The 12044-nt window shown below is 41.0% G+C and overlaps 1 protein-coding gene across 6 annotated transcripts in view; it reads left to right on the top strand.

The window, feature by feature from the left end:
- The window catches only part of CCDC13 (coiled-coil domain containing 13), a 42504-nt gene that overhangs the window by 7375 nt on the left and 23085 nt on the right, over window positions 1–12044 (top strand). For all 6 annotated transcript variants that reach the window (XR_012900869.1, XM_075919754.1, XM_075919753.1 and 3 more), the window contains 6 exons: window positions 1369–1517; window positions 5770–5912; window positions 7017–7106; window positions 8045–8161; window positions 8897–9001; window positions 10936–11100. Coding sequence is in view for 5 of the 6 variants with exons in the window: in XM_075919754.1 (XP_075775869.1) it covers window positions 1369–1517; window positions 5770–5912; window positions 7017–7106; window positions 8045–8161; window positions 8897–9001; window positions 10936–11100 (769 nt within the window). In the remaining variant the exon portion in view is untranslated. The remainder of the gene's footprint in view (window positions 1–1368; window positions 1518–5769; window positions 5913–7016; window positions 7107–8044; window positions 8162–8896; window positions 9002–10935; window positions 11101–12044) is intronic.

Here is a 12044-nt window from a genome sequence, read left to right as displayed (position 1 = left end):
GATTGGCAATCATGGTCATGAGCTACGCCCAACAGTGTGACTCTGTCATCCTAACTTTACAGATGGGGAGCTGAGGCACAGAGGTCCATAGCCTCAAAAGGATTTTGTCTCCTAACTCCCGTTGATTTTGGTGGAAGCATGAAGCCTAAATACCTTTAAGGATCTGGGACAGACAGATAACTTGATTTCCCACACTCACAAGGAAAGTCTGTGGCAGAACAATGAACCTCAGGTTCCATAATCTAAAGATATTGCCCGAAACACTGACCTGTACTTTTTCCTTCAAGATGGCAGGATCTGGCCTCCTTTGCATGGCTGTGTCTATCTTACTTATGTACTATTCTGCTGTGACCTGTACTGGTTCCTACAACATGCCCATCAGCATGGTATCTGGCCATATGTTCATATGTGATGAACATTAGGTGGATTTGATATATTCAGAAAAAGGGAGAGCGTATGATTTCTCTTTGCTGTCTCTGATTTAAGAAACCTGGGCCTGATAAATTCAAGAGGTGTCACTTATCTTAATTTTCTGCTGGATTTATTCTTACAATTCACATTTGACTTGAAATGAGTAGAAATGCTGAATTGTTGATTCATTTTAGTTCTCTTTCCCCTTCGAACTTGTGCTTTGCTTATGGCAGTCAGAATAAACCCAACCTGCTCTGGAAGAACTGAACATTGAGTAATGGTGCTCTTGTACAGTTTACCCATGGAAACCAGTTAAAATTTTGTTCCAGAATGGTAGAGTGATGATCTGCAGCTGTACAATACTGTCAGGCTGTGTCTACACTGCACCCCTTTTCCGGAAAAGGGATGCAGATTAGACACTTCGGAATTGCAAATCCGCGGGGGATTTAAATATCCCCCGTGGCATTTGCATTTACATGGCTGCCGCTTTTTTCCGGCTTGGGGATAAGCCGGAGAAAAGCGCCAGTCTAGATGCGATTCTCTGGAAAATAAGCCCTTTTCCGGAGGATTTCTTATTCCTACTTTCAAGTAGGAATAAGAAATCCTCCGGAAAAGGGCTTATTTTCCGGAGAATCGCGTTTAGACTGGCGCTTTTCTCCGGCTTATCCCCAAGCCGGAAAAAAGCGGCAGCCATGTAAATGCAAATGCCGCGGGGGATATTTAAATCCCCCGCGGATTTGCAATTCCGAAGTGTCTAATCTGCATCCCTTTTCCGGAAAAGGGGTGCAGTGTAGACACAGCCTCAATGTATAAGCACTTAACATGCTTACCCCTAGTGAACATAGCTCATTGCACACAGTTTTATGTCTCATTAAACTTGCTATTAATGTTATTATTAGAAGCATTTATTTGAAGCTCATCACAGTGGCATCTGCCATGACTGGTGATTTGTTCTAGGTTGCTTGAGGATGGGAACGAGCAGCTTCGGGATCAGCTTCGAGAGATCGTAGATGAAAATGGCAGACTGCACAAACTGGTGAAGGAGAGAGATTTTGAAATCAGGCAGCTCCAAAAGAGACTAGAGGAGGAAAGATTAGCCCTCAAAGGTAAATGGACCAAATGTACAGACTCATCCCTGCAATGTGACAGGCCATCTTGTAGGAACTTGTGTTTGCTTGATGCTCATAACAAGGGCTGCTAACAGGATAGTTAATAGTGAGCTTAAGTAATGCTCATAGCAATGATTTCATATACCATCTCTTCACTTGCTTCATGCTGCTGCTCCCAGCGCTCTGCACCTGTAGCCCTTCCACTTAGCACTACCCAGCCTGCAGGAGTTACTGGGGCTTTTCAGCACTAGTGAGCATTCAGCTTCCATTGACTTCATTGTAGTTGCAAGTGCTCAACCCTTTAAAAATCATTCCCTGCATCATTAGGGCTGTAGTAATTCCCCTGCAATGATGCTATAGGAGAGAGTGAGGGAAACTGAGGGCTCTGGGTCTGATGAATTAAAGCTTTTTAAAAAGGATTAACTGCCTGAAAGGTTTGAAGCTGTCTAGCTCTCAGCTATATCATAGAGGGGTGTTCAAGGACCCTCTTTCTCTTGGTTGCTGTTGTATTTTAGGGTTTTTGTACAGTCATGTGAGAGTCCTTTTTCCTGAGCATCAGAAATTATTTGGGAATGGTGGTATCAAATTTAGGCTTTCTTCCACTCTGTACTGATCCTAGCAACTGCCATGGCACCAGGGAGAGCGAGGCCACTGACTTCAGGCTAGACAACCTTTAAAATGACTAAAGAAGTGGATCAAAAAGCAGCACGTGTGTACTCATGGTCAGTGAGATGCATCTGGGCAGCCCTCTGTTCTTTTAGTCAAGTGAGGAAAAATGTTTCTGTGCTGCCTGTGTATTCTTCTTTTTTCCCTGCTGAATCCTTTTAGGGATGTACTGGGCCTTGTCCACTAACGGCTCATGTCCTTTCACTGTACCCCCCAGAACTCTCTTTAGTGTGCTCTCTTGGGCCTTTATCCCTGACTACAGAGGGTCTCTTCTTTTGATTACCAAAAGCATCTTCTGCCAGCTGAGACAGGCCTTCATTTAGGCTACAGCAGGTCTCTCATCTCAGGCAACTTATATGGGCCTATTCCAGCTAAAGTGGGACATCATGGAGCTAGTGGTGGGATTAGAAGTTGTGCTCCTAACCTTTGTCTTTGGTGTTACTGTCACTGAATCTTTATTATGATACTATTGAGTTTTATTCACATATGCTTGTGGAGGATGTGCTAGGAACTTCTCCAGAGGTAGAAAGCAACCATATCACCATGAGTGAAACTACATAGGTGTCTTTAGTATCATCACTCCAAGTATGTAGTTCTTTTCCTATTAACATCTCTCACTATTTCTATGATTTTTGTTATCTCTTCTATAAATTAAAATTTGGGCTTGTTAACTACTGCTTTTTCAGTCTTACTGTAATTACATGCTCCTGTTGTCATTTCCCCTCCTCCTTAATAAACTCTAGCTAGGGATGTGGTAAATTCAGATCTCTCAGATGAGATGGAAGTTGCGGGTATGGTCCAGGAGAATGGGTTTTAGTGCTGGATTTGCCACTAACTTAGTATGTGGTCCTAAACAAGTCATTCAACCTCTGTGTCCTCATCTGTAAAACAGAAATAATGGTATTTCCCTACATCAGAAGGAAGGGTACTCTAAGGATTAATAGATGTTAGTAGAGGAGCTTTGAGATTCTCAGGTAAGGGGTGGTATAAAAAGGCAAAATGTTATTCTTTATTTATTGTATCTTACAGGAAGCACATCAGCCATCTGAGACATGAACTCCCACAGTCTCTTAAATTCTTCCTCTGTTATTTTGTGTTACAGTCCTCATTTTGCATTTCTGCCCTGCTTAAATGCTTGTATCACCCACTATTGGGGCCCTTGCAAAGTGGGGAGCCACAAATAAAACTGTTAAGCTTTTAAATGGTACTGTACTTTGTACTTAACAATTTAGACATGCAGTCCTAGCTTCTTCCACCGGGTGTCATTGTTGCCCAGAGTAGCTGCAATGACTGAAATAGGACAAAAACAACAAATGGTTTGGTAGCACTTTATAGACTAACGAAACATGTAGATGGTATCATGAGCTTTCATGGGCACAGCCCACTTCTTCATGATACCATCTACATGTTTTGTTAGTCTATGAAGTGCTACCAGACCATTTGTTGTTTTTTTCTGTAACAGACTGACTTGGCTACCCCCTGAAGCGCCTGAAATAGGACAAGAGAATATCTGCAATAAGCACGACTGAATCATGTGTAGCTTATACCGTCAAGCTTTATTATCCCTTACATCTTATATTTAATAGCCAAAGTCAGTATGTCTAAAGGTTAGAGCTAGAAACTGAGAGCCCTGACTCCTGAATTCTGTTTCTGCCTCTGCAGCTGATTCACAGGGTAGCCTTGAGCAAGAATTACCCTTGGCCAGATTTTTAAGGTATTTAAGTGCCTAATGCCCATTTATTTGAATGGGAATTATATATCTAAATGCCTTTAAAAATCTGTTCTCTGAACTTCAGTTTCCATATCTGTAATATGGAGATAAAAAGCCTTAGCCAAAGGTATTAAGCACTTTAAGACTCTTGCACAAAAATGCTATTTGTTTATTTTTATTATAATAATTATGACAAATTGTTAATTATTATTATGAAGAGGAGGAGTAATAGTTCCCAGAGACGGGAGGAAGTGTTACATCAGATCGAAAGAACAAGGATGATACAGAGATATTATTTCTTTGCCAGGATTTTAAATTGTAACATTGGGTCACATTCTCCCCTGGCCCACATTCTGTGTAAACCGTTTGAAGTAAATAGGGTTGTACAAGGCATAGCGTTTTCATAAGAGATTTAGAATTAATTGGGTTACTTACGCTTCATCAGCATTCATGCGGTGTACGAGACCCAGAGTCCTTACAGACATTAGCAAACAGGTCATCACAAAGCTGAGAACACTGAGGGGAGCAGATCAGTTGAGTTCAGCATTGGGGTTTGGCAACTCATGGCAGTAGTCCAATGAAATCCTCATATACCCTGCTGCAGAGTTACCACTCAGGGTCTTTACTTCCTGTATATTCCTGTGCAGAGCTAGAGATATTCTTGCATATTTTCTAAATGATGATTGTACTTGTACATAGCACCTTTTGGTCACTTAGGTGACTTGACAGTTTGAATGGTATACAGAGATTACTTTATCTCCAACTCTGGGGAAGAACGTATCATTTGTTTGACAGTGTGTAATAACATTGTGCAGCTATTAAGAACCCCTTGGAAAGCACAAGGGGTGTTTAAACAGGCACACTGTAATTACCCATTTGGTGTGCAGCCAGGATTCTAACCCTTTAGGGTAGTGAAGGGAAATAGCAAAACCAATACCTTTGATTCAGTAGCTGCTCCAGTGCTAAGCTGCAGCCCAAACAGGGCATTGACATTTTCACTACCACGTCATGAAAACCTACTCAGAACAGGGTCTCACAATCCTGTGAGCAAACCAGCTGAGCCTTGTCTATACTAGTGCTTACTCCATTACTATTTCTAGTGCAGCTGCATTCTTCTTGGTATTTGTCAAAATATGGGTAATAGTTTATCATGGACAAGGCATTTATGACCACAAGTGGAAAGGGCCTATGTTTTATGCCAGAGATGTTGCCTGTAGCAGCACCTTAAGATATTGTGCCCTGGTCTACTCCAGGGGGTTATTTCAAAATAACACCCCTTATTTCGAAATAACAAGTGAAGCATCCACACTACCAAGCCTGTTATTTCGAAATAATGGGCTGGTTAATTCAAAATAATAACTCCTTCTTTCCATGAGGAATAATGCTAATTTCAAAATAGTTATTTCAAAATAGCTTCAGTGCTGCTATTTCAAAGTAAATACTCCCCAGAGTAATTCAGACTAATTATTCCCCAATGTTTCCTGGGACTCTAAGTCAAGGTAGCAGGTCCACCATTAACAGAGCCTGCTTTGGACTAATTTCAAGGCTTCCCCGTAGTATGGATATGCTATTTCAAAATTATTATTTTAGGAGTTATTTCAAAATAAATTCTTTCAAAATAATTTCCTAGTCTAGGCATGCCCTGGCTGAGCGCTTACAGGGCTAAGTGACATGAGTTGGATCATGAATGCCTCTCTCCCCTTAGCTATGTCCTTTCTCTTTAGCCAGGTAGTTGTGCTTAGTACAGATATGAGTGAAGGTTAGGCCATAAAAACACAGTATGCTCTTGGCAGAGAACAGAAACAGCAGTTATTCTGGCTATTGCATCTAAGATTTTCCCTTCGTTTTATGTATTTTTTTTCTTCCCTTCAGGGATGTCTGGTTTAGCAGGGGATGTTGCAGCTACTAAAATTGTTGAACTGTCCAAGAAGAATCGTGAGCTAACTGCTGAGACAGAGAGTGAAAAAGCCAAAGTGAAACAGCTGAATAACAAAGTCAAAGAGCTTGAAAAAGAAGTAAGGCCTCTTCTTTTCTCACAGTAGAACCTCAAAATCAGGACAGTAGCTTTCTGAAGGCAATATCTGCTTGAGAAATTTTGATTCTTGTTGCTACTGCCTAGTTTATTACAGTATCAGCTCTTGCGGAAGATTCTTTTATCCCTGTATTTGGGAGGACAGATGGGGTCATTCTCCTAGCACTGTATTGTCTGACCAGTTCTGAAGCAGTAGCCACTATAGTGGATACTGCTATAGTGAACTATCCACACTCAACCAGCCAAATAGTCACATGTGGCCAGTGGCTAGTGTGTTGAACACCATGGCCTTAGCACTTCCCATCCTCACTGGAAGGATGGCATGAGGTACGAGCCAGAGACTCATGAAATGCCAGTTAGAAATACTAATTTGTATCTAGAAATGCAGGTGCTTGTCCACAGCAATATTCAAGTTATGTTTTCTAGGGTGGCTGATTTTTGATGGGAATTATTTCTGCCCATCTTGGAGAAAGAGACCACAGATCTGTAGAGCTGTCTCAGCTAAACAAAGGACATGCTAACATTATTCCTAAAGCTCAGCCATGATGCATTATACATCAAAGATTTTTCCCCCTTTAAAATACCTGTCGAGTCATAAGATGAGGTAAAATAGTTTGTTTTATTAATTATTGCAAGATTTTCTTAAAAAATGGGTGAATTGGGATTTAGCATTTTGTTGAGGAGACGAATTTAGATTGGGGCATCGTAATAGGATATTCTATTCCTAGGCCTCGATCTCCACTGGACTTGAGCTACATTTAGGTACCATAGATACTTGTTTCTTGTGAGCATCCCTCCATGGTGTCCACATTTGATGACTGATCCCACAATTGCAAGTCAGCAACTGGTTGTGGTTCTTTCTCTTAGTAAAATAGCACAGCTTCTTTCAGGGAAGATTGAATTATGTGTTTTTTGAATTGTGTATTTATTTGGCTACTCTGAAAATTTAGTGGAAGATGAAGACATTTTTGCTGGAGCAATTAAAAGCTACACACCCTTTTGAGGTTGTTATTCTTCTGCATAATATTCCATGGAGATATGCTCTGGTCACAGTATGCATTCCACAATATATGTGTGTGTGTTTCAGCTACTAACAGCGATGGGAAAAATTCAGTCTCTTGGTGGCAATGACTCAGGAATCAAGCAGTCGACGCTGAAGATAATGGAAGGAAATTTGGTATGAATTACGTTTTATAGAAAAATTCAAAACGACAACTAATCATTTTTCTTTTCTTTTGTGCAATCTCTTTCATCATGATGAAATCATCTGTTCCTGCCATTGGTGTTATAATCTGTGAGTCTGAGTGGTGTAGTTATTGCATTGGATAAGAAAAGGTGTCGTGACCTTGTCAGTTGATCTTTCCTCTCTCCCTGCTGCATCTTTACTGTGCCTCAAGTTAAAAGAGGGTTATAGTACATATCAGCTGCAAAGCTCACAAAGAAAGCTATGATCTACCATGTACTGTTGTAACTATGAGGGCTATAGGGAAATTGATCATTATTTGCATACCTAAAAGAAACAAAATTGTTAATTCTAAGAAGTCCCTGTTGACTTCCATCATCATGATTTGTTTTTATTTTCTTTCAATAACACAAGTTAAAGGGTTCTTTGGCAGCTTTGGGAGCCTAGTAGAAAAATGGTTGGAGAGGCAAGATGAACCTGAGGCAAAAAAACATAGGATTTGGAGTCAGGGAGATCTAAGGTCTGTTCCTGACTCTGCCAAAGACTGACTGTGGGATCCAAGGCAAACCACTGAAGCCTCAGTTTCTCCATCTGTAAAAGGGGGGTAGTAATAGTTACCTGTGTCACATCAGTGTTGAAGTTTAATTCATTATTATTTGCAGAAGCACTTCTGAGGAGTCACATGATGTATCCTTATTATTAGAGAAAGCACAATCCACTGTTACACAGGCAAGGTGAACAGGCAGACTAGGACTTGGAATCCTAAGGAGGGATTGCACTCAGTCTGTGATAAAAGCTGTCCCTCTGTCTTCTCCAGCCAGGAGCTATTTGTAGACTGACACATCACAGTCACATATTGTCCTTTCAGGCAGTCAGTTCTGTTTTCTATAGTGGTTTTCCATCCTAATCAAACACATTTTTCTCTCTCAAAGCCTGAAAGTCCAGAGTTGAAAGCTTTGCAAGAAAAATTATCTGCAGCCAACTTTAAAGCAATGGAGTATCGCAATCAGCTCCAAACCACAAAACAGGAACTAAAGATGATGCAAAAGGTACTATTTCACCTCTTGTAATGCATAATATTGTCATCTGAGCCTGGTTTCTGTAAGGAGGCAGTTTGTTAAATCAAGAATGGCGCTTCATTTTCTCTTGGCTTTGATTAGCCTCCTTGGTGCCTCAGGAAAGAAGGCACAAGAGCGGTGATAACAGTAATTGGATTCTAACGTGGAGAACACTGAGCTACATGGAATTCCTGGTCTACCAATGCCACTGTTATGTTCCAATATTTCTATTGATAGCACTGTGCTGAATCCTGTAAGATGTTTATTCTCCAGTTCAACAAACCAATTAAACTTGTGATTAACATTAAGCATGTGCCTAAATGCATCTCTGTTCAGCCAGCACAGTCTTAAATCTTATTCAATCAATGGGATTTAAACTATGCTTATAGTTAAGCACATGCTTAGTTATTTGCTGGTCTGGGGCTTCAGAGCAATTTAGACCATCTTGATTCACTGTGGCCTCTTTAATATTGAATTGTATTTAAATACCCATTTCAGCAAGAATTTGTTGGTACTTTTGGTTCCAAGTGAAACCAAAATCTGGTCACAAACAGTGTTCTGTTGTAGTATGGAGCTTGCTTTATATGGGCTGAATAGGAGTTGTAGGTGCCAGTGGGATACAATAATTATGTGTATAAATTCAGCATTTTGTAGTTGCTGGGAGAAGGGCCACATTTATACACACATAGCCCAGTCTCATTATTAATATTCATGGCTCATTCACAGCTTTTAGCAAGTGAAGTTGGTGAAGATGTGAATATTCAAAATCTCTTGACCATTTCTGGGAGTTGGCGTGGACGGGCCCAGCAAATCCTTGTTCTGCAAGGCAAGGTAAGTTACTACTCTGGCTCTTTTTTTAATCTGTATGTAAAGTTATCTTTTGGGCATTTAGAGCTGAGTGTAAACTTGCAGGCACATACTGGGCCTTCATATTTGTTGAAATTATGACATTTTGAACATGCACATATTGTATAGTGCAGTCCTGCGAATCTCACCTATCCATTCATCTGTGGTGAGTATTTGTTTTTCTTCTAATGAGCAAGTAAAATATCACTAGCTCTGTTGTTTTCCATAAGTTGCAGTCAGTGCTAGGCAAGTAGTGTTGTCACACACACACACGGCTAATATTCTGGAGTAACAAGGAGGTAATTGTCCTGCTCCATTCAGCACCGGTGGGGGTTCAGCTGGAGTACTGTGTACATTTCTAGATTTCTCGTTTAGGAAAGATATGGACACATTGGAGAGAGTCCAGAGGAGAGCACAAAAATGATCAGTGATTTAGAAAATGTGATTTATGAGGAAAGGTTAAAAAAACAGGGAACTTGATAAGTTTTTAGCTGTTCAGGGCTGTTATAAAGAGGATGGTGATCAATTATTTTCCAACTTGTTGGAGATATTAAGAACAGGTCAGGTCCTGCTTCAGTTCAGGGGCTGGACTTAAAGACCTTTCAGATCCCTTCCTACCTTAACTTACATTTAGTTAAATCAAAAAACAGGACTATGTAGCACTTTAAAGACTAACAAGATGGTTTATTAGGTGATGAGCTTTTGTGGGCCAGACCCCACTTCCTCAGATCGAAAGCTCATCACCTAATAAACCATCTTGTTAGTCTTTAAAGTGCTACATATTCCTGTTTTTTGATTCAGCTACACCAGACTAAACGGCTACATTTCTATCACTATTTTACATTTAGTTAGTGGTTCTAAATTTTGTGATTGACTGGTAAGTTTTCATGATAGTGTTACAAGCACGATGCTATCATCATATTGGTAAACTCATGCCTTAAAGCAAAACTAAGTAAAATCTTGACATGTATTCTGGGGGATTGGAGGAAGTTGATTTGTTTAGAAAATATAATTTTTTAAGTTTGATTTCTGCCTTTAAATTCTTGCAGTGTCAGGTGCTGGGGCCCTGTCGGTAACCTTGCTACTTTTTTGTTGTAACTGACTAAGGGAGTGAATGAAGAAGAAAGATTGCTAGTCCCTAATTTATTTAATTCTTAATTTTAGCTAGTTGTAGCAGCAGCACTTGCTTGCAGCATGTTGCCAAGGATAGAAAAATTATTTAATACAAATAAATGATTAGTCATTTAGTGCTCAGACAAATGGGCATTAAAATAAATGGCTTTGCAATACATTTAAATCTGAGATTTGAGTTTTTGGTGTGTTTTTTTTAATATATGCCCACCTTAGGAAATTCTGCGTTACATTAATTAAACTATTCCAAGCTTCATCTGCATTTGGTGTTGGGAATCCTGCACTTTTTCATTATCATCCTGTTTCCAAGATGCTTAGCAATGAACCCTCTAGTGACATCTTTAACTCTCCATTACTTCTGAGAGGTTTCATCCACCTTACTTCCACTTGGGAAATGTAGACAAGCTGCTGACACAGGACATATGGTTTCTCTCTGGTTGTTTTCTTGTGTGCTATCACTCCACTGCTGTTAGGTGCATGCAGCTGAACAAGGACTTGATCATTTTCATTGACTAAAACTCCAGCTTTTCTGTGGGCAAAATGTGTCTTTCCTTCCTCTCTCTGGCTTTGCCTGCCTGGCATAGGGATCTATGAATGGAAATTTGAAAGAGTGAGCCCTGCCGCAGTGCTAGTTAACTGTGATTTGTAATGACACTAACTAGACATGACGATCCTTTCTGGACCAGATCCTGCCTTTGGATGTGAGACTGTCCTTGACTTCAGTAGAAACAATGCATGCAAGCCAAGGCCAGAATTACATCCTGATGTGTTTTTACATTATCCTGTAGGTTCGAGAGCTGGAGAATCAGTTGAGTCAGAGCAAGAGCAGAGCATCGGTGAATAATGTTGATGAGGAAATGCTGGCCCTTACAGATCCACGCAAGTTGTCCGCCCAAGAGAAAAACCTGTTACGGATTCGCAGCTTGGAAAAAGAAAAGAAAGAAGCCTTGGAGGTAAGTCCCAGAGAGCTGCGATAGACGTGCACTTAACACATAATATGCAAGAACTCTGCCTCCTTTTGTGTGGGTGTGCGAGAGAAGGGATGGGGCACTGTCACACCCACCTGGGCTAAATATAAGTGGGCTCTCAGAGGGGGGCAGGGGAGGCAGAGGCTAGCAGAGGACCGGGCACAGGCTGGGGATCAGCTGATTCCCGGCTTGTGCCTGGTCCCGGATGCTTTGCCTTTGCTTTTTAAATGTATTAAAAGCCACTAGGCTCTTAATACACTTAAAACAGAAGCACAGTGTGTGCAGGGACGACGACTGGGGGGAGGCTCTTAATACATTTAAGAAGCCGAGGTGCAGTGGCTGGGACCGGGCATGAGCCAGGAATCAGCTGATTCCTGGCTCGCACCTGGTCCCCCCACTACACCTATGTCTTTTACATGTATTAATAGCCCAGCGGCTCTTGTTTAATACATTTAAAAGGCAGAGCCGCAGCGGGGTTAGCTCCCAGGGTCTGCAGTTCCCCCTTATCAACTAATCGAGTAGTCCATGGAAATTCCATTGACTACTCGATTAGCTGATTGATTACACGCAGTTTTAACATCCCTACTCCCTTTGTTCCCAGAGGTATACATTTACATTAGTTAGCTACATTAAAACACATAAGCTATGTCTACACTTGCGGCTTCTTGCGTAAGTAATATGCAAATGAGGCTAAGCATGGAATATCGCCGAACCTCATTTGCATGCCTAATGAGCCACCATTTTTTTCAGAAGAGGCTCCTGCGCAAGGAGCGTCTACACTGCCCCTTCTTCTGCAAGAAAAACCCTCTTGCGCAATGCCGTTACACCTATTACTTTTCAGGAAGAATGGCATTGCGCAAGAGGGTTTTTCTTGCGCAAGAAGGGGCAGTGTAGACGCTCCTTCTTGCACAAGAGCCTCTTCTGAAAAA

The sequence above is a fragment of the Pelodiscus sinensis genome, chromosome 2, assembly GCF_049634645.1.
Source record: "Pelodiscus sinensis isolate JC-2024 chromosome 2, ASM4963464v1, whole genome shotgun sequence".
NCBI lineage: Eukaryota > Metazoa > Chordata > Testudines > Trionychidae > Pelodiscus > Pelodiscus sinensis.
This window is presented reverse-complemented; position numbering and strand designations above follow the sequence as displayed.